Source organism: Lynx rufus, unplaced genomic scaffold (assembly GCF_022079265.1).
Source record: "Lynx rufus isolate CCGP_SWC_20201006 ecotype Redwood Valley unplaced genomic scaffold, mLynRuf1.p SCAF_4, whole genome shotgun sequence".
Taxonomy (NCBI): Eukaryota; Metazoa; Chordata; class Mammalia; order Carnivora; family Felidae; genus Lynx; species Lynx rufus.
In genome coordinates this window covers 139,388,348-139,412,375 of record NW_025814856.1, presented here as the reverse complement: position 1 = coordinate 139,412,375, position 24,028 = coordinate 139,388,348, and the positions used below count along the sequence as shown (strand labels likewise).

The 24,028-nt window shown below is 37.6% G+C and overlaps 1 protein-coding gene across 1 annotated transcript in view; it reads right to left on the bottom strand.

The window, feature by feature from the left end:
- The window catches only part of CPED1 (cadherin like and PC-esterase domain containing 1), a 270,984-nt gene that overhangs the window by 193,947 nt on the left and 53,009 nt on the right, over window positions 1-24,028 (bottom strand). The window contains exons 3-4 of the mRNA XM_047097404.1: window positions 18,415-18,521; window positions 12,242-12,317 (exon numbers count right to left, since the gene is read on the bottom strand). Coding sequence (XP_046953360.1) covers window positions 12,242-12,317; window positions 18,415-18,521 — 183 coding nt within the window. The remainder of the gene's footprint in view (window positions 1-12,241; window positions 12,318-18,414; window positions 18,522-24,028) is intronic.

Below are 24,028 nucleotides of genomic sequence, written 5' to 3'. Positions count from 1 at the left end.
GAAGAGAAGAAAGATAGTCTCTCACTTTAAAACGATTTGCATTGGGGGTGTGAGGTTGTTCTGCCTAAAGAATTCCATGGGCTTTATCATAACCAGTCAAGTTGTTTTCATCTGTCCAATATCCCTTTCTTCCCCTGGGGATCTGCTCTCCTCTCTCCATATGGATCTGGTGGAACAGCCACTCATATTTCCCTCCTCCACCCATCTCTGGCTGTTATGATTGGAACCGTGTCCCCTAGAAGTTCATCTGTCGGAGTCCTAACCCCCAGCACTTCAGAGTGTGACTGTATTTGAAGGAGAGGTCTTTAAAAGAGATGATTAAGTTCAAATGAGGTCATTAGAGTAAAGGCCGGGAGAGGAGAGGGCAGTTAAGTGTGCCATTGAAGGGACAGAGGAAAGAGGAGCCTGGCTTGAGCAGATTTGGGTGGAGGGAACAGTGGGCGACCTGGGAGGAATGGAGGCTGCCCTCCAGTGGGAGCCTTGAATACCAAGCTGAGGAGCTTGGCCAGGTGCAGTGGCTGAGAAACTTCATTCTCCAGACTCATAGTGCCTGTGTGCAGCTACCACCTGTTAGATGTGTGGTCTCGGGAAACATCCCTGATTTCTCTCCACTTGAGCAAAAAAGGAATAACAGTATCTCCCTTATGGAGGCATTGTTGATGAATGAATGAACTAATACATGTATGTTTATAGTAAGAATATGTTTTGAAAACAAAACATTGTTAATAACATTTTATAAGTAGATATTATATACATAGGCAAAGCATATAATAATATAAAATATATGTACAGCATATACAGGGATTACCCTTATTTTTAAGTCAACAATATGGTATGAGCATTTTTCTCTGCCAAATAGTGTTGATTTCCATCATTTTTAATGCCTTCATAGTTTTCCACTGATAAATATGCCATAGCTTATTCACATTCAAAGTGTATGTTACTCTACTATGTAAAATTTGTACATTCATAAGGAAGGTATGAAATATTATGTAATGACACTGCATTTACATTTTTCTTTCTTTTTGTTTATCTGTATTTTCTAATCTTCTCATAATGAATGTATCTTACTAGTGTTATCAAGGCATAATAAAAGGGAAAGGTGAAAATAATTTTAAAAATTCATGTTTGATCACTCTAAAAATTTTGTTTCTGTTTTCATTAACTTCCTTCTCATAGGTGACCAAAAACCTGAACAGGATACAGGAAGGAAAGAGAATATTCCTAACTTTCATACTTGGCAAATAGAATCATGGCAGTATTTTCCACCCCCACTGGCTGCTATTAACTCTCTCTATTCTAAAGCTCCTTGTTTCAAGCCATGATTCCCAGACTGAACTCTGGTGAGCTTGCCGGGGTCGAGTAGGTGTTAGGAAGTTGCTTCTAGGAGCCACCAAGAGGATGAAAAAAAAGAACAAAGGGAAGGATGAAGAGAGTAGGATCCTACCCATTATCGATCAGAGCAGCTCCGTTTCTTTGTTAAATAAGGTTTCTGAGATTTTTCTTTAAGGTTTAGAGCTTTAAAAAGAAAAATAATCCACCTAACATTCACTGCAATCTAGATCAATGCTCTTTCTTTCTGATTTAGATGTTCTGGCCATATCTCAGACACCCTCACTTTCACAGGATCCGTGGAGAATAAGTGCTGAAGCACAATAGTCAGCAAGAAGTATTGTATTTCCTCTACTCTGAATGTAGAACAATTAAGATGAAGAAAACTGTCCAGAGAGCTGATCTATAAGAAGTAGTAAAACCTTACTGCATAGGAAAGAGAGAGCTCTTACTATTATCTTCCTTCTCCATCATTCTGGAAGTCAGCACTTAGCTTCTTCTCTAAACAAGTGGCGAACAAATACTTAAAGACTTTTGGGTTGCAATGGTATGCAAACAGGAGCCTACCCAAGGGAAGAACACGTCCACGTGTATCCTGCATGAATGATCAGTCAACAGTGTGATAAAGTGTTAAGCTTGTCCTTTAGAAAGCAATGAGGTGTGAGTCTTTTGGCTGCAGTGGTGATCCCCCAGAAGATGAAGCTGCCTTATGTAATTTATTGGTATCTTTCTGCCTTGCACATGTGTAATAGTATAACAGTTCTCTAGTTCTTTCACAAGTGCAAATGCCTTATTACTTAAAATGGGTAATTCTATCTTGGAGGACTGCGACAGTATTTTCAAATTTGCCTGCCCCTGTCCTTTGCCCCAAAGTACCAACTTAATATTGAGCTCGTAATGGGTAAAGGGATAAATCTGTCTAAGCTTTGCCAAGACCCCCTGATGATGGGTAGGGCTCTCTTTTCACAACACTGATACCCTCCATTAACATCCTCTCCAGTCTCTAATTTAAAAACACTAGAGTGGCTGTTATATACCAGGAACTATGACCATGTACTGAACTTGAGAAGTGAGAAATAAGGTCCTGCCCTCAGGGACACTCAGTCCTTGTGGGAAGACAAACACATACAGATGCAATTAAGATACAATGTGAGGTGACTATAATGGAGGTTTTCACATGGTACAATAGGAACACAGAGGAAAGAAAGTATAAATTTACCTCAAAATATTGGGTAGACTTCACTTGGAAGGTACTCTCGAGTAACAAAACACACAAAAATGTTCCCAGTAATTATTTCTGGGTTAGTGAATTCAAGATATTTATTTTCCTCTTTATACTTTTTTCTCATTTTAAAAACAATATGCTTAATTTGGAAGGAATGTGCCCTTGACATCCCACTTGAATTTTCTGGTACCTAAAGCTGAATGACAGATCAAGCTCCATTCCTGGTATCTAATGTGTTTAGCCCAACTGATGGCTGGCTAAAACCGCAGCAGATATTCTTTTACAAACCCATCCAAACCATCAACACATTCTGCTCACTTTTCTTTTGAAATACATCATAACCAAGGATGAAGAGGGTCTTCTCTATCAATACAAAATTAGGAATGACAATATACTTCCATCAGCCTTACAATGCATGGAAAGTCCTCCTATCTCTGCAATGCACATGCTAGGAACAGTTTTTAAATGTGTGTGTGTGTGTGTGTGTGTGTGTGTGTGTGTGTGTGTGTGTGTTTTCGTAAGTATTTTAGAGAGAAATTAGGACAGGCTGCTTCAGGGGCCACCAGCCAGCTGTGGTGGTGGTTGAGCTGACAATTGCAAAGTAGTATGATTTTTTTTTTTCCATTTTAGCAAGTGAGGAAGACATCCTCAGGAAAACAAAACAAAACAAAACAAAACAAAACAAAAACACAGCAAATTCCTATGATTTTCTCCAGTGTTTGTTGTGTAGAAGCAGATAAGTCAGGTTAAGAGATTTTTTTTTTTAATTTTTTTTTTTCAACTTTTATTTATTTTTGGGACAGAGAGAGACAGAGCATGAACGGGGGAGGGGCAGAGAGAGAGGGAGACACAGAATCGGAAACAGGCTCCAGGCTCTGAGCCATCAGCCCAGAGCCTGACGCGGGGCTCCAACTCCCGGACCGCGAGAGCGTGACCTGGCTGAAGTCGGACGCTTAACCGACTGCGCCACCCAGGCGCCCCAAGGTTAAGAGATTTTTACATAATTGCCTTAAGGACTGGTGTGGAAGAAAAATACAATGTTGCAAGTGCTTGTAGAGAAATATTTCAAGTGGCAGACTAAGGGGTCTAGGCTTGGTAAGAAAGGAATTATGACCAAAAATGGCTGACAGACTTAAAGAAAGAAGTAGAATTAAGAATACTAAAAGTGTCATTTGAGGTTTCAGCCTCTGGCACTAAAGAAGTGAAAACACCAGGAAGACTGATTATAAAGTCGTGAATCAGTAAGCTTTCAAAGATGGGGTAGTGCTGCGTGATGCAAGCCGCTGACGAAGTCTACAGTACTTGGAGGCTAAAGTTGATTAGAAATGAAGGTCATGGCTTGATAACATCAAAGAGCTGCGAGGTTAGGACAATGAAAGGTCATTGGTATGGACATCAAAACTGACAGGAATGCTGGCATATTTGAAGTGGAGAGGAAGAAGTTAAACTGGGTGACAATTTCCTTACGGAATATGTTGAATGATCAGAATGTCAATAGATGACAGTAAGGAGAAGGAGCGAAGAGATGCTGAGGATCCCTCCCAGCTCCCGAGATTAAGGTTTTTTTTAGCAGAAAACCCAGTGTCATTGTTCTCAGGGGTTAGCAAAGTTCTGTGAGGAAAATGGAAGCTGGAATCACAAAGAGTTTAGGAAAATGCAAACATGTGCCAAAGGGGAGGAGCATAGACAAATATAGGGATCAGAGGGTGAGAGAAGAAGGATCACTGCATGGGATCTGGATTTTGCAGGGGTGAGACACAGGAGGGAACTTCCCCTAAGTTTCCAACACTGCAACATTACTGAGGTACATCTGGGTGACGCCACATGGTACTGCCTTGTACTTGTCCACGTCTTCACCTCCTCTTCTCTTCTGGGAGACCAAATGGCTTAAAGAGTCTGTAAATTTGATGACAGGCCAAATCTGAAAATGTGTCGGTTATCTGACCTCTCAAGCTGCTGAATTTGCTATGAATTTATTTAAGTCACATCCCAGGTCCCTGACAACATGTGGGTGTGGGACTTTTCTTCTACATAAAATCTAACCTGGGATCAAGTCAGAGCATCAGAAAGCCAGTTACCTAGGCCTCACTGTTTAGTCCCTAGATAAATTGCTCTGAGGAGGTCTAATAAACCTGTTTTATTTATGAAAAGGATGTGGGAAGATAACTCTGGCTTTAGTCTCGGTAATGGAGTGGATTTTTCAGGGGCAAGAAAGGAAGGGGCAGTTTATGAGAGAATGTTGGCTTGAACTAGACTGGTCATGGTAGAGACAGAGAAAGTAGACAGATCCAAGTAGCTTTGCAAGTGGACGGCTTACAGATGAAGTGAATGGGAATTTAAGTGCACTTCCAGAAATTCTACCAATTAGAAATTCATTGGCTTTGCAAGCTTCTTTTATAAAAATGCAAATACATCTAAGAGGCTTATGACCGGGGTGAGGGTGTAATTTAGTCTGAATTAGTTCCATCAGCTTACTTTCTGCTATCACCTAGCTGAAGTCAGTCATACTAAAGAGATGAGTTTTACTTGGGGAAAGAATGTTTTGCATAAAGGAAACAATCATGTATAGGACAGGAGATGGAAGTCTTTGGAAAGGCAGAAACATGAAGGAACACACAGGAGACACAGAGAAGGGGTGTCAGCGTTTGAGAGGACAGAGAATAAGCAAACCGGCCTTTCTCTGAAAGTTTGCCTGATTGTCTTGAAGAGACAAGTCCCCAGTCTTTACTAATGGGAATGTCCTCACTTTTTGTATTCTTGTTTGAAGGAGAGTATTCCTCCAAGTTATAGCAGAGGGGAGGAAAAAAATGAAAGCAATAAAAATCCTCAAGCGGTATTAAGCATTCACAATTTCCATGTTGCTTCACTTAAATCCAAGCTAAGCTACCTGTTTCCCTGATGATATTCCACTGACATCATATAACAAATAGGAATTTTTAGACCTGGAGTATTGAAATCAATCATCAGTGCCATGTGAGATAAATAACTATTATTGATCAATGTTTAAAAATAATTTCAATTACATTTGGTAGTAAACATCTATGATTAAAAATATTTTTTTAGTGTTTTTATTTTTGAGAGAGAGCAAGACAGAGTGCAAACAAAGGAGGGACAGAGAGAGAGGGAGACACGGAATCCAAAGCAGGCTCCAGGCTCTGGGCTGTCAGCACAGAGCCTGACATGGGCTCGAACTCACAAACCATGAGATCATGACCTGAGCCAAAGTCGGACGCTTAGTTGACTGAGCCATCCAGGTGCCCCACATCTATGATATTTTAAAGTCCAGTCTTCTTTGGATACAACAAAAGATTAATTTTGTATCGTTTTCCTTTCTCTTTCTGTACCCACACATTATAAAAATGAGGACACAGGTCCTAAAGTGTTCAAAATGCTACCTTTGCATCAAGTCTGGGTACTACCATTTCAAGCTTCCCGTGAATGCCAATGCTCAGGGGTGAGGTAAAACTACTGGAAAGAACAAGTAATGGACAAAAATCTGGCACACTTCTAACCAGGGCTTATTGGGTGGTGATGCTGCATAAAAAAGAACAAAAACAACAACTCAGAACCCAAGTAAAACCTTTCTCTGATGTTTTGCTTTGTGTCTCTGTTTCAAATATGGGAAAGAAATCCTTTTTATCTTAAAAAAAAAAAGCTTACTAAAGAGCAACAAAAAACATTAACCAGAACTCCAGGCCAACTAAAAGTTATGAAACCTTCTTTCCCCAAAAGGCAAAGCATTTAAATGCCAAAGTAAAAATAAATCTCTGCGCTAGCCAATAAAATCCCATGGATTTGTGACTTTTAAAGTGAGTCACAAATCTAATGGCAGGTACATTCAGTTTGACTATGGAACGGAACAGACTGTGTTAGTCTTACATGCTGTCTTCAACCACTCCTCTACCTCTGGCCCAAACTCTGTCCTGCCACATGTGCAGGGTTCCAGCTACATCCACCCAGATGATCTTCTCTCCTCTCTTAGCATCCCTGTATCTGCCTACTGCTTAAGATAAAGCCCAGGACAGCATGTTTGAATGAAAAAAAAAGGTATAGCAGAATCATGGAATCTCAGCATTATTATTCATTGCCAAACATTGTATTTTCATAGGCAAGAAAACCGAAGCACAACTCGGCTTTAAGTCTTGCTCAGAAGTATACACTGATTAAGCTTCAGAGCTAGAATTTGTCCGGTATTCTCTGAAACTGTTGGGAGACACTTCTCCATGCATCTTTCACATTTCTGTACATTTTGCGAACAGAGGCACTGATTATCTTTGTTCTGAACTATCTTTTCAAAGATATTTATATAGTAGATAGAATTGAAAGATAGAGATGGTGTCTCACTCTGGAAAAAAAGAGAAGGTTTTGTCCAGTATAACAAAAATAATATCTCTCTCTGGAGCAAAGGGCAGGCATGCTCACTGCCCATTATAAAACATTCAAACTCCCTAAGCTCAGAGCTGCTCTACTGAAACGCAAACCACTAAGTATACAAGTGTCACCTAGCTCTCTTCACATCACCCTGTGGGAACTGGGATTCAGTGAACCAGTGCAAATGCTGCTAGTCTGCCTACTGCTATTGCTGTAAATAATAAAGTCGTTTGTCTCTGACCCAGGAGTCTCATGTCTTTTGCCAGTGCTTGGGAAACAGTGGCAGGCTGACTTGTGAGCTTGGAAATAGGGGGAAGTCTCAGACCCTTCACAGTTTTTGCCAGAAACATAAAATCAGAGTGATAATCAATCATATAAAGAGAAAAAATATTAAACACTGTGAGGTGTGTTGTTTGATTTTTTGCATCTAGGATGATCCATTTACCATTACTTGAGCATTATGTGTCAGGTATAATATATAATATGCTTTATTATTCAAATCAAATTATACACACACACATAGATAATAGGAACTACTATATTTTTTTAAATTAAACTTATGAAATGGGTTTCATTATCCTCACTTTATAGATTAAAAAGCAAACAAACAAACAAAAAATGAACAACCTCTGAATCACAGAGCTAATAGTTGGCAGAGTTAAATCTCTGGCGTCACAAATTTGTGTTTTGTCTACCTCCAAAGGAAACAGCCTAAAACGGCACAGGACATTTTGGCTTTAAGTAAAATGGCTAAATTATAAAGTAGTTTGTTTAGTTTCACTATCTTACCTCTTTAATAGTAGTGTATATTTAGGTACTGACATAGACATGTTGTTATCTAATCTATTCAATATTAAATATTCAGTATTGACAACAAATAGAATGTTTTCAGTCTTGTGAATACAGGGTTTATACTACATAGTGTATATTCATAGCAACAGTCTATAACAAAAGCTATTGATTATAAAGTTTAAGTCAGAAAGTAATGCTGTGAACTTACATGCTGTCCTTTAAAGCTACACATCTAAGAAAATTATCTTCAGCTAAAGAAAGATAACATGATAGGAGAAATAATTTTACTAAAAAGGCTATATATTCTATGAAATTATCCTGTTAGTCACAGAGATAAATAGAAAACTAAAACACTAGATGTCGTAGTGAAAGGACTACATATTTCTAGAGCCTATAGATGTTCTTGAGGAAAAAGTAATATTTAAAGCAAATGGAGACAGTTAAAAACCTCTTAATTGTAGGGCACCTGGGTGACTCAGTTGGTTAAGAGTCTGAATTTGGCTCAGGTCATGATCTCACAGTTCATGAGTTTGAGCTCCACATCAGGCTTTGTGCTTGCTGATAGTTCAAAGCCTGGAGCCTGCTTTGGATTCTGTGTCTCCCTCTCTGTCTCTGCTCCTCCCCCGCTCATGCTCTATCTCTCTCTGTCTCTCAACAATAAAAAAAAAACTTCTTAATTGTATGGAAGCAAAATATAAAATATAAACTTGTGTAAGAGTTGTTTGGCAAGTGTTTTTAAAGTGATAACTAATTTCTGGGTATAAATGAGCTTTTAGTCCTATGATTCTACATGTTCTGCTAACTCCAATGCTAAAGAAACTTAATGTTTTTTAGTTAATGTTTTATTTATTGAGAGAGAGAATGTGAGCAGGGAAGGGGCAGAGAGAAAGGGGACAGAGGATCTGAAGTGGGCTCTGCCTGATGCAGTGCTCAAACTCACGAACCATGAGATCAAGACCTGAGCCGAAGTCGGACACTCAACTGACTGAGCCACCCAGGCGCCCCAAGAAACTTAATATTTTGAATCTATCATTTTGAAATGTGACTAGTCCAGAATTGTACCTACAAATGTATGGCCAACTAATCTTTGACAAAGCAGGAAAGAGTATCCAATGGAAAAAAGACAGTCTTTTTAACAAATGGTGCTGGGAGAACTGGACAGCAACATGCAAAAGAATGAAACTGGACCACCTTCTTACACCATACACAAAAATAAACTCAAAATGCATGAAAGACCTAAATGTGAGACAGGTAACCATCACAATACTAGAGGAGAAAACAGTCAATAACCTCTTTGACTTCAGCCACAGCAACTTCTTACTCGACACGTCTCCGAAAGCAAGAGAAATAAAAGCAAAAATGAACTATTGGGACCTCATCAAGATGAAAATCTTCTCACAACAAAGGAAACAATCAACAAAACTAAAAGGCAACCGACAGAATGGGAGAACATACTTGCAAATGACAAAATCTATAAAGAATTTACCAAACTCAACAACCACCCCCAAAATAATAATAATAATCCAGTGAAGAAATGGATAGAAGACATGAATAGACAATTTTTCAAAGAAGACATCCAGATGACTAATAAGCATATGAAAAAATGCTCAACATTGCTCATCAGCAGGGAAATACATATCAAAACCACATTTAGATACCACCTCATACAGGTCAGAGTGGCTAAAATTAACAACTTAGGAAATAATAGATGTTGGTGAGAATATGGAGAAAGGGGAACCTTCTTGCACTTTTGGTGGGAATGCAAACTGGTGCAGCCACTCTAGGAAACAGTGTGGAGTTTCCTCAAAAAAATTAAAAATAGAATTACCCTATGACCCAACAATAGCCCTACTAGGAATTTATCCAAAGGATACAGGAGCTCTGATTCATAGGGGCACATGTACCCCAATGTTTACAGCAGCACTATCAATAAGAGCCAAATTATGGAAAGAGCCCAAATGTCCATCAACTGATGAATGGATAAAGAAGATGTGGTTTATATATACAATGGAATACTACTTGGCAATGAAAAAGAATGAAATCTTGCCATTTGCAGCAACATGGATGGAACTGGAGGGTACTACGCTAGGGTGAGATAAGTCTGTCAGAGAAAGACAAATATCATGTTTTCACTCATAATGTGGAATGTGAGAAACTTAACAGAAGACCATGGAGGAAGGGAAGGGAAAAACATAGTTATAAACAGAGAGGGAGGCAAACCATATGAGACTCTTAAATACAGAGAACAAACTGAGGGTTGCTGTAGGGGGAGGTGAAATGGGTGATGGCCATTGAGGAGGGCACTTGTTGGGATGGGCACTGGGTGTTGTATGTAAGTGATGAATCACGGGATTCTACTCCCAAAGCCAAGAGCACATGTGTACACTATATGCTAGCTAACTTGACAATAAATTATATTTTTTTTAAAAAGGAAATGTAAGTAGCAACAAAGAAAAACATACTTTAATAATATGTAGGCTCTGTTAAAAATATAAACAAAATTTTTTTTCAAATTCCCTAAAGGATTCCTAGATACTTCCTAATAATATATTAATGGAAATAATTACTTTACTTGCATCTCACAAAAACATTACATTTTTTAAAATAAAATAAAAACTACCCAGCTGAAGTTTACGGAAACAAAATAAAACAAAACTTAGAGATTATGGAGGCAGTTACAATTGCCACATAAAACAATAACTATAAAACCAAGTTTATGCGACTATTATTTATCTTAGGCAAGTATCTTAAATTGAAAGTTGAATTTTTTATTCATTTTTACTACATTTTAATCCTTAATAAATGACAGCAGAAGACTAGTCTTTACAATGGGACATACCAATATGGCTTATCTTTGGTATGGAAGCAGAAACCCCATGGAAAACCCAATGGGATAAGATATCAGTTTTCTGATTCCACCAGAACACAAATTAAATTTTTAAAAATAGAATTGAAGCTATGCAGATCTAAATTTTAATTACATAGTGAAATACTTTCTAGGGGCATAAGCTGTATAGCATGAAATAGGTTTTAAACAAGAAATTTGAGAAACCCTTTCACTGATGGGTTTTAAAGTAAGCTATAATTTGATCTATGAAGACTCATAGACCATCTGATTTTTCTTTCACCCTGGGAATCTATGAGGAAAAGATATGGTAATTTTTGTCCCAAATTACTAATGTTGTCAAGGCATAGAATTTACTCATTCAGTATCCTGTGTAAAACAGGCAAATTCAGGGAATTTCAAAAAAAAAAAAAAAAGGAAATAGATTTATTGAGATCAGAATTAATCATGAAGAAATACATATATTTTTAAAACCTCAAGTTTTATATAATTAAGAAGTATTATAATAATTGCTTTTAAAATAAAACAAGAAAGAAGACATCCGGATTCCAACAGGCACATGAAAAGATGCTCAACACCGCTCCTCATCAGGGAAATACAAATCAAAACCACACTCAGATATCACCTCACGCCAGTCAGAGTGGCCAAAATGAACAAATCAGGAAACTAGATGCTGGAGAGGATGTGGAGAAACGGGAACCCTCTTGCACTGTTGGTGGGAATGCAAATTGGTGCAGCTGCTCTGGAAAACAGTGTGGAGGTTCCTCAGAAAATTAAAAATAGACCTACCCTATGACCCAGCAATAGCACTGCTAGGAATTTACCCAAGGGATACAGGAGTACTGATGCATAGGGGCACTTGTACCCCAATGTTTATAGCAGCACTCTCAACAATAGCCCAATTGTGGAAAGAGCCTAAATGTCCATCAACGGATGAATGGATAAAGAAATTGTGGTTTATATACACAATGGAGTACTACGTGGCAATGAGAAAGAATGAAATATGGCCCTTTGTAGCAACGTGGATGGAACTGGAGAGTGTGATGCTAAGTGAAATAAGCCATACAGAGAAAGACAGATACCATATGTTTTCACTCTTATGTGGATCCTGAGAAACTTAACAGAAACCCATGGGGGAGGGGAAGGAAAAAAAAAAAAAGAGGTTAGAGTGGGAGAGAGCCAAAGCATAAGAGACTGTTAAAAACTGAGAACAAACTGAGGGTTGATGGGGGGTGGGAGGGAGGGGAGGGTGGGTGATGGGTATTGAGGAGGGCACCTTTTGGGATGAGCACTGGGTGTTGTATGGAAACCAATTTGACAATAAATTTCATATATTGAAAAAAAATAAAAGTGGGTTTTAAAAATAAAAAAAATAAAAATAAAAAAATAATATAAAACAAGAATGATTTTAAAGAAAAACACAAAGGAAGAAGGGAATATTCACCTTAAAAGTTAGAAGGCAAAACTAAAAGAAAGAATACCAACGTTGTGTTTGTATTCCTTTTTATCAGGGTCTCCCCATGGGCAAAAACCTTGTGGATTCTGGAAGATTTGTGATAGTGAAATGATAGACAGAAGAGCTAAATATATGGATCTGAGATCTCATTATTTGGTATCTGCTAAAGCAGGCTACATATCTCACATGTTTATGCATAAGGAGGCAAACTAAAGATTACCTGGAAATCTTCTAATTATTTGACATAATCCTTCTTTACTGCAAAGCTGATGCTGTATTTCTGGTAATATGTTTACCTGCAAGGAATGAAAAAGCTTCTAGTGAGTTAGGCATTCATAAATGCTAAAGCAAAGAAAATGCAAAAACTCACAGGGTATAGACATGAACTACTGTGTACTCCATCTACACCCTACCTTCAAATCTCTGAAAGTCAACGTTTAAATCCAGAATAATAAAATGGTTTATTTGATAACATCAAACAAAAACTTGCCCTTAGAAATTTGAGAATATTTTTGAAAACCTTGATATATTTCAAAACCATGATATGTGCTAAAACTAAAAGGAAATAGATACATTCTTATGGTAAACAGAATAACACAAATAACTTGACAGTTGCAAATTTTGCTTTGGCAGAAAATAGCACCAACCATACCTCAAAGTCAACTAAACTCTGAAGTTCCAAAGGCCCTCGCTGATTTAAATCACAGACATTTAGTGGGAAATTCAGTGCTAATCCTGTTTCAAAATTTAATATGTAATCTTCCCTTCATATTGAAGGGCATTATTGCTTCCAGATATAAAATCCAGTCACTGCAAAATTCTATTCTTAAAAAAAAATTGTTCTTAGAAAGCTTCATAGAAGTTATCATAAATTCAAATATACGTTTTAACTTATAAAGAAAAGACACAGACAAGCTTAATCTGTCCTTCTCTTCTGAATTCATAGACTGATTATCTAGGTATTATCAACTAAATTCCAAAAATAATGCCTCAAATGGCAAAGCCTTGTTAAAACCAACAGAAAGAGATCAGGGTAAATTAGCTTGAAAATCAGGTTCATTTTTTGTGAAATTATTGAATACTTTCCAACTCACTCTAAACTAATCAAGTATTGTAGTTTCTCCGCTGTGTTCTACTGACAAGGCTATATGAAAATAACTCAGCTGCAGTTGGAGAACCAGAAACATGAGTTACAGTCCTACTTAGGACAGTTAACAGAATCGTAACTTTGAGCACATCACTTTTGCTTCTCGTTTTCAATTTCTACATTTGTAAAATAAAGCACTTAGAGCTTTTGGTCTCTGAGTTCCACTGTTTCTCTAAGATTTTTAGGAAGTAGTAATTCAATGATCAGTTGTAGTTTTACAAAGAAATGATTCTCTTAAAGTGCTTTGAAATAGTGTGTTGATTAAACATCCTCCAACCCTTTGATGGGGGCCGGGAAAATGGGAGATGTGCATTGAGGAGGGCACTTGTTGGGATGGGCACTGGGTGTTGTATGTATGTGATGAATGAGAGAACAGACTTCTGAAGCCAAGACTACACTGTATGTTAGCTAACTTGACAACAAATTAAAAACAAAACAAAAAGCAAAAAACATTCTCCAACTCCTGCAATCCCGTTAACTCTTTTCATTTATTCAGCAAACAGTAAACTTCAGCCCACGTTGTGTATAAATGAAGCCAGGGCTTCAGCAGAACCAGCTCCTGTGAATCTGCAGGAACAACATTGTTAAATACTCGAGTTTGAAAGTCTCCAAAGATAACAAAGTCTGAGTCACTTACATTCTTAGGGCACAGGGCGTGGAGGCAAAGGCTAGAAGTATAGTACACTTCAGATTTTAGGCATGTCTACTTTCTCAAATTTAAAAATGATAAGGTTCAGAGACTAAACGTGGAAAACAAAGAAGGGTTTTCAGAAAGTCCTTAAGGTCATAATTCAGACTTCCTAAGAAAGGCTAGAGGGAAGAAGCAGAATACTGCAAAAGTATGGAGAAACTATAATAAAGGTTTTTTGTTTGTTTGTTTTAGATTTTTGTTTGTTAAAGATAATAGACAGAAGAAGTTTTCTAAATTAGATCATCAAAAGCTTTAAAGGTCAATACACTTGAACCATTTTCCCCACCCCAGGCAAAATCACTCAGTTGCTACTGACTAAATAGAAACTTTAATAGAAGGACCCAGAAAGAAAAGTAGCTTTAAGTATCATTTTTTTAAATGCTTATTTATTTTTGAGAGAGAGTGTGTGCGTGGAGAAGGGGCAGAGAGAGAAGGAGACACAGATTCCGCAGCAGGCTCCAGGTTCTGAGCTGGCAGCACAGAGCCCCATGCAGGTTCAAACCCAAGAACCATGAGATCATGTCGTGAGCCGAAGTCGGAGGTTTAACTGACTGAGCCACCCAGGGTGAGTAGGTAAGTATCATTAAAGGTTATGTATTGACAAGGTCCAGATTAAAACTTTCTTGCACTTTTTGAAGAGCTCACAGCAAAAGTGCTGTTATGCCAGATGGTCAGCACTGGTATATCCTGGATGAGCTGTCCCATCCTTTACAAATTGAAAGAAGAGTCCCAGTCAATGGGCAACCATAACTGAACTAATGGGCCAGAAGAATTTGCAAAGATGCTGCATAGACAGAGTACAGCTTGCATAGATTTCAGACACAAGTGCAGGTTGTTGGGTCTTATCAGAGAGGTGACTTTCTTTTTTTTTTTTTTTTTAATTTTTTTTTTCAACGTTTATTTATTTTTGGGACAGAGAGAGACAGAGCGTGAACGGGGGAGGGACAGAGAGAGAGGGAGACACAGAATCGGAAACAGGCTCCAGGCTCTGAGCCATCAGCCCAGAGCCTGACGCGGGGCTCGAACTCCCGGACCGCGAGATCACGACCTGGCTGAAGTCGGATGCTTAACCGACTGCGCCACCCAGGCGCCCCGAGAGGTGACTTTCTATATGAGACCTTCAGTCAGAAGAATGAACTGACCCAGGATCAGCAAAGCATTTGCTTCAAGAAAGCAGAGCTAAGCCAAGGGAAGCAACTGCTCCCAGGCTTCCGCTTTCTACTTTCCCTTCCTCCACCCAGTGACCTCTTCCGTGTTCCCTCCTCCAAAGCACATCTTTAGAATACACAGAGTCTCAGCAGATGACATAACCGAGGTGACACGTGACACCAGAAATACCATTTCCGTTTGATTCTGTGTAATAGCACCAACCTGGGCAGTTAAACCGAATGACTTGGCACAATGAAAGAAACATATTCAAAGGCTATGGGTCATATAGCTATAACAAATCAACTATATTACATGTATTCCATGTATTTTTATTGTTAAACCTAATAATGCTCTTCTATATCCTCATGCTTGGTTTTTATTTTTTTTATGTGCATCATAAAATATGTAAGATTTCCATCTTTGTCAAAAGGAACATCATCAATGACATTTTATTTGGATTAGCTGACTTCAACCCCACCAGAGTGGTACATTTGTTACTCTTAAAGAGTCTACACTGTACATCATTATCACCCTAATAATTATTTTCAATATACACTGATTTTGCATTGGGTTTGAATGCTTTACGTACACTTATATGTGTGTGTATGTTTTATATAAGCTGCTATTTTTCTTGACATAAAACCTTCCATATCTTTGAAAGGGTTAGAATACATAAGGGAAATGATAAAGATAATGATGTTTGGGCCCTGGGATATTTCTGAGATCAAACTGAGAAAGAGGAAATGTGCATTTAGAAAGATTTCAATCCCCACATACCTTCCACAATCCTAATCTGTGAGTATTCCACATGTAAACTGTTTCTATTACAGATTATGAGAAGCAAAAGTAAAAAAAAATCATTCTTATTTTGAGACATAGTTCAATTAATATGAACAACAGTATATCAATTATAAACATTTAGAACGTGTTTATAAACTAAAACTAAAACTACAGTAATACGATTAACTCATTAAGGAGAGACATTTGAGTTGGACTATTTATAACTACAAAGTGTGGAAGAAAGAACCCAGGGGAAAAAATTGGGACGGGTCATTCATGAATACCGAGAGTAACGCAAACTTCACAGCAATATCTTTTTCTTCTCTTTCTCTTCATTAGGTCGGTACAAACAGTCTCTATTTTATCAGAACTCAGATGTTCTCTGGAAGCTGTTCAGTATCATTCACAAGGAAGAGAACTAATGACAAGAAGAGCCATTATCCCCTTGTCTCTCCCATGCAATTATCATTCCATCAAATTCATCTGAAAATGTGTTCAAATGCTTTATAATAAGAGCCATTTCAGTATTTCTCAGTGCTCCGGGTACTAAAAACAGCATACTGTTTTAGGGACTGCTAATCCTACAAACATTTAGAGCTAGAAATGAATCCCTCTGCTCTTGAAACAGTAGAACCTTTCTGTTAAAGGTGAAATATAGTCCCAGTTACTAAACTTAGTGTTACCCCAAATAGTGGACCTCACTTCACTTTCTGCATCACATGGACCAATACAGTTTTAAAATCATGTTACTCTCCTTCTGACTAGAGAGACTCCAGGCCACTCATTTTTTATAACAAATCTTATGATCACTTTCATTAAGCACTTAGATTCCAAAGCTCTCATGTGATTAGTAATCCTAATTTGAGCAGAGGCCCTTTTCTTTGTTCATCTAAGAATCCCCACAAATCTGAAGCAACTTCTGTTTTGAATTTTTATGTTTACATAAATAAGTCATGGTTCATAAAGCTTCAAATTATTCATGCTCCAAAGTGACAGTTATCTAATATGTATCATTTAGAACTTATGCATTCTTTAAGAATCTTCATGAGAATAGGCTGTAAATGCTGTCCTAAATATTTATTTAGAAAAATTTTATAGTGATGTAGTTAGGAAGACAAAATTTGTAGTCAAACTGCCTGAGTTTGAATCCTGGTTGCTTCATTTATTATCTATGTGGACTTAGGAAATTCTCTTAATTTTTCTGTGCTTCAGTCTCCTATGTGTAAAGAATGAGCATAAATATGTGAACACTTGGAATGATGCGTGGCACCAACAGGAGGCCTTGGCAAGAGTTTGGGGGGTAGTAAAGAGAGGTTGAGTACTCATCTCCCTGACTTCCTCTCTGCAGGCTTATGATTTGGCAATGGCTACATTCCCCTACTTTATAGCTCCTTTCCAGCGACCCCTCTTTTTTGGCTCCAGCTCTCATTAGGCTTTGCTAACCATTCCCTCTATAAACCCTTCTTCAGACCAAGGGTGGTAAAACTTTATGATGCTGCTGGTCCCTGGGTGCCTCTAATCTTTTGTTTTGTTTTTTTTTTTCCCAATCTTTTTAATTACATTCTCTCTAATCTTGTTTCTCTTATCTTGGCAAAACCTCAGTAAATAGCTCTTTCATTGGTTTCCCTTCAGTTAAGTCCTTTCAAGTATGGAATTTGTCTCCTGCTTGGAGATTGACCAATACTCACAGGGAAGAAAACTGTAGGCTTTACCTTATAGTTGATGTAAAGCCATTCAAGATTTAAGTATAGGACTAACTAGGTTAGCTCAGAATTTTATATTTTTTTATCCTGATAACTTTGGGCAGGATGGATTTCAGGGGCAGAACACTTGCTTCAGAAAAAGCGGTAAAGAGGATTCTGTAATAACCTGGTAAGATATGGTGACTATCTTGCCAGAATAAAAGTAGTGAGCATGGATATTTGAGAAATAATATACTTGAGAAGTATTTAGGAGTTAAATTCCTTAGCACTAGTAATTGATAGAATGTAGACCACAAAGGAGAGGAAGGGATCAGAGGTGAAGGCCAGATTTCCACCTTAGGGAGTGACAGTGGTTGCTCATGCTTGTGACCAATATAACAGAAGTTCTGCAGAGCTACTGAATGCAAGAGTAGAAGTGGATTTACTGGGGAACATACGAGTGAGTTTTCCCCATGGTGACTCTGAGGTGTCTGTGTGATATAAAAGTGATGTTCAGCAGGCATTATACACACGAGCCTGATGCCAGAGAAAGTGCTTGAATTTTAGATGTACTTTTGGGAATCATCAACAACCTTGGGAGTGGTGTTGAGGAACACAGGAATCTAAAGTATGAGCAGACAAAAGGTGGCTATGAAGAAAACAGAGAAGGAATGGCCAAAGATGGAAAAGAAGAGCAAAAATAATGTTCTCGGCCCAAAGGCCAATGGAGTCAGGAGTTACAAAGAGGAAGGACTTATCAAGATTGTCAACTGCAGATATATCAAATGATCAGTGTAGCTCCTATAATATTATTTCACTACTGAGAAATAGCTGTAAGTTTTGATGCTTTTTTCACATTAAAAAAATACTATGGACCAAGATATGCTGCTGTTAATATCCAAGGGCTGTTAAAATCTGTAACCATTTTGAAAAAAAAAATTTACCTTTTGATGTAAACCTAACTGGCACATTTCTTCCTTGGATATGCAAGGTTTTCCACCAGCTTTCCTAGAAGACAGGCAAATGAGCAGATCCCAAGAGCCCAAATCACCTAATGGCAAAAGAATATTGAAAAACAAATATTTTTTTATCAGATTTATGAAGGCACCATTCTTAGATTTAAGAATGCTATTATTTAAATTATAAAACACAAGTAACAATGATTCTGAATATGTTTAAAAGTCAATATTCAAAGTAACTGAAATTCAACTTTTCTAATTTAGAAACATTTTTATATTTACTATTGTATCTTAGGGAAAATTCAATTATCTAACGCAATGTCATAAAATTCCTAAAAGTCTAAAATTTAAATGTTTTAAGCCACTAATTTTATAAATTCGCAAAGTCTTATTTGGAGATTGGGAGGAAAGATGGTTATAAAGTCTTTTAAGATAATAGACGATGGTTGCAAAATCAAATAATGATAAGAAGTCAAAACACAAATATTTTTGTTCTAGGCTTTGATATCACCATTACTTTTCACAAATCTTAAACATCAGATATACTTTTATAAGATTTCTTCCAAAGAAAAAGTTGCAGTATACTGAAAATAAAATTCAATGAAAATTCTAAAAAACAGGTTTTGTCTAAAAGGAATTTGTGGTCTAGTTATCAACAGCAGAATTGAGCTCAAAATACAGAGTATAACATGGACTGAAGCAAATAATATTTCAGCTATTTACTAAGGACAAAGCCCTTTGCCAATAAGTCCTAGTAACTTGCCAAAATAATCTCAGAAGAGTACATTCTTGCATAATACTTGAACATTTGAAAATTAACATTTGTGTGTTATGAGTTTGTTTTCTCTTAGTCTCTCTGATTTATTTACATGTTTTTATCAACATGTCTTGCATATAATTGGTGCTTTAAAAATATTTGATAAATGAATGAATAACTAGCCCCAGGACAGAGTGGTAAACATGTTACTTCAAAGGCATATAGAAATAGGTATCTCAAAAATAACCAGGCAAAAAAGAACACTAAAGAATGTATGAAAGGATTGATATTACTTGTGAAACTTCCTCCATTTTGGGTGGAAATCTACTTTTAAAAAAAATCAAGCAATTTCTGTACGCATGGCTTCTGGAGTTAAACAATCCTGAGATCATATTCCTTCAGTAACTATTTATGCCAGATCTCACAAGTCACCTCTTGCATTAGGTATTAGTGGCTTCTACAAAGCCTGAAAATAACCAAATCCTGTCTTTAAAAATTTCCCGAAAGAATTTCATACTTGAGGGGCGCTTGGATGGCTCAGTCAGTTAAGCATCTGACTTCAGCTCAGGTCATGATCTCGCAGTCTGAGTTCGAGTCTTGCGTCGGGCTCTGTGCTGACAGCTCAGAGCCTGGAGCCTGTTTTGGATTCTGTGTCTCCCTCTCTCTCTCTCTGTCCCTCTCCCACTCGTGCTCTGTCTCTCTTGCTCTCAAATATAAATAAAACATAAAAAAATTTTTTTTACTAAAAAAAAGAATTTCTCACTTGAACGCATAATGCTTTCAAAGAAGGACTTTATGGGGAAAAAAAAGATTGATAACGAAGACTGATCTATGACAATTAGGAATGAAATTTCACTCTGCACTAATCAAGCCCTTTACCATTTGACAAGCTCTGTGCTGTCTGGGCTATTGATTCCTCTGTAACTGTCCTGTTCCTAGAAGAGAAACCTCTCTGCCAAACAAAGGGATCCAGACAATTGAACTCAAGTTAAGCTCTTGTCTCTTGTTGCGTGATGTATCTCAAGATGCTGGAATATAGTGCAATAGTTCAAAGGGACATGGAGAAATGATACAAGTGATTTGAGGATGAAAGAAATCTCTCCATCTAGTAGCCATTCGGCATTAGACTTGGAAGGTCCATGCATCCTCACTTTGAAGGAAACTCTAAATGGATTTCTTGAGCCAAAACCAAATACTCTGTGATGATTCCAATACCTTATTTAAAATGTGCACCTGGCACTTTCAGCCAAAACCTTTTGATATGGATTCAAAGGTAAAATACAAAGATGGTTCCATTTTATATTATTTCTAGCCCAGGAAACACTAAAACCTAGAAGAAACATCCTGACATAATATACTCAACCAAATATTTTAAGAAGACAAGGATATGCAAAGAGAGGACTTCAAATCATGTACTGTATTGCAAAAATGAACTACTGGGACCTCATCAAAATAAAAAGCTTCTGCACAGTGAAGGAAACAATCAGCAAAACTAAAAGGGAACCGACAGAATGGGAGAAGATATTTGCAAATGATATAACAGATAAAGGGTTAGTATACAAAATCTATAAATAACTTATCAAACTCAACACCCAAAAAACAAATAATTCAGTGAAGAAATGGGAAAAAGACATGAATAGACACTTCTCTAAAGAAGACATCCAGATGACCGACACATGAAAAAATGCTCAACATCACTCATCATCAGGGAAATACAAATCAAAACCACAATGACATACCACCTTACACCTGTCAGAATGGCTAACATTAACAAGTCAGGCAACGACAGATGTTGGCAAGGATGTGGAGAAAGAGGATCTCTTTTTGCATTGTTGGTGGCAATGCAAGCTGGTGCAGCCACTCTGGAAAGCCGTATGGAGGTTCCTCAAAAAAACTAAAAATAGAACTACCCTATGACCCAGGAATTGCACTACTAGGCATTCATCCACAGGATACAGGTGTGCTGTTTCAAAGGGACACATGCACCCCCATGTTTATAGCAGCACTATCAATAATAGCCAAAGTATGGAAAGAGCCCAAATGTCCATTGATGGATGAATGGATAAAGAAAATGTGGTATACATAGGTATATATATATACCTATGTATATATATATATATATATATATATATATATATACACACAATGGAGTATTACTCGGCAATCAAAAAGAATAAACTCTTGCCATTTGCAACTACATGGATGGAACTGGAGAGTATTATGCTAAGTGAAATGAGTCAGTCAGAGAAAGACAAATATCATATGACTTCACTCATATGAGGACTTTAAGAGACAAAACAGATGAACATAAGGGAGGGGAAGCAAAAATAATATAAAAACAGGGGAAGGGGACAAAACAGAAGAGACTCATAAATATGGAGAACAAACTGAGGGTTATGGGAGGGGTTGCGGAAGGGGGGATGGGCTAAATGGGTAAGGGGCACTAAGGAATCTACTCCTGAAATCATTGTTGCACTATATGCTAACTAATTTGAATGTAAATTTTAAAAAATAAAAAATAAAATTAAAAAAAATCATGGACTGTATTGTTTAGGCATTAAAAACACAGTACATTTCATTTTCCTCCAAGTCTGATGCAAGCTCCCCTTCACTACCCAAGACACACACACAATTTCTGGATTTGATTAAGACATATATATTTAAGCCATAAATGTTTAAAATGGGAAGACATGTTTAAATAATTAAAAGTATTTAATTTATAAAGAACTTCCTATGAGCAGGACATTGTACTAGAATTATGAATGTAAACAGAAAAAAAAAAAAAAGTGGTCACTGACCTCGACAATCTTTGAGAGACCTGAGCACTAAAAAGAATTTAGGATAACTTGTAAAGTGCTACAGTTTCTTGACATTCATAAGGGTTACCCCGTACCTCTCAAAAATATTTAATGAAAAAAAAATATTTAATGAATATTTTAAATTTAAAATTAAAATTTCAAAAATATTTTATAGCACATAAATTTCCTCTTAAAATGAAAGTAAAGTATAACCAAAAATTTCAAGTAATCTCTTCATATACTTCTTGCCTAATTCTTTGCCACCACAATCTGAAAAATGCTGATTGTTTCCACTCAAAATTCTTACGGATACCCTCCCTGACTCCTACCTCAAACTTCCTAAACTCTACCTCCTAGTTAAATCTTGAGTAGACCTTTTCACTTTCTCTTCATTTCCATCTCCAACCTTAAAAGTCAACACTGTCCCCTGATTCCCACAACCCTTTTTAAAGCAAAAGCTTTTATTTGTTGCATGAATGGCACTATGTACTCAAACTTGGTTTAAAAAACCCCAAAAGCCACACTGAAATCTGGAAATTGGGTACAGACATAAGCACATTCACCAGCTAAGTAAATCACATTCATAAGTCAACTTGGAGCATTTGGGAAACAGATTTGTGCCTCAGCAAAATTACACATTGCAAGTATTGTGGAGCTTTGGGGCCATGCTCAACTAGCTGAAAGCATGAGCATTTAGTAGGCAAATGCCCAGGATGTACAACAGAGATTGTAGACTGCAGGCACACAGGGAGAGTTAAACGGCACGTGGGGTGCATTTGGCCTGCACAATTTTTGTTTTGTCTTCATTTTAAATTTTAAGTATTTGCCAAAATGCAAATGTCAGCATAATTCATATAAAAGTCCAGATTTCTGCCTTCATTTGAAAACTTGGAGGCTGTGGTAATACTGGGTCCATATCCTATAAGTCAGCCACTGACTGGAGTGGAGTACAGCCTCCCGCATTTTCTCCAGTTTACCATGTGGGTCCCCCAGGCCCTAAATGCCTGGGCTGTGCCTCTAGTAGGCAAACCAGTCCTAGACCTGGTATAAAACACCGTGTGTCCGTTTTGCATGAATTGCCCATTCAGCAAGTTGATGTTCCAGGCTTTAGTGAATTAGAGTTGTTCATTAGGTAAATTGGTCTTGTTAAGATGACTGTGGGCAAATTGATACTTGGTCAGTTGGTCTTATAAGGATGTCTGAACACACCCTTTGATCTCCAGATCCGGCCATGCTCTCCCACAAGGTTGAGCAAGGACATTTCAACTCCGGAGACATTTTATTGGCTGTGTTAAAGTTGGTAAGAATTGACATGTGGTCTCTTAGAGTAATTCTTTTTCTCAGGAGCCTGGAAAAATCAGGAGAGGCCTATGGAAATCTTTTTCACTCGTGTCTTCTCTCTCCAGTTGAACTGATAGAGTGACCCAGGTACCACTCCTAGGTGGGCCTGATCCCTTCTCTTTCTCACCCACGATCTCTCTTTGGACTCTTTTAAGACATTCAGCCTGTCTCAGGACTGTTGCCATAGTTAGAAGCAGCCCAAGACAGGCTTCTTCTTTTTTTTTTTTTTTTTTTTTTTTGGCATTAGGGCAAACATTCTTTTTTTTTTTTTTTTATGAAGTTTATTGACAAATTGGTTTCCATACAACACCCAGTGCTCATCCCAAAAGGTGCCCTCCTCAATACCCATCACCCACCCGCCCCTCCCTCCCACCCCCCATCAACCCTCAGTTTGTTCTCAGTTTTTAACAGTCCCTTATGCTTTGGCTCTCTCCCACTCTAACGTCCTTTTTTTTTTTTTTTTTTTTTCTCCTTCCCCTCCCCCATGGGTTCCTGTTAAGTTTCTCAGGATCCACATAAGAGTGAAACCATATGGTATCTGTCTTTCTCTGTATGGCTTATTTCACTTAGCATCACACTCTCCAGTTCCATCCACGTTGCTACAAAAGGCCATATTTCATTTTTTCTCATTGCCACGTAGTATTCCATTGTGTATATAAACCACAATTTCTTTATCCATTCATCAGTTGATGGACATTTAGGC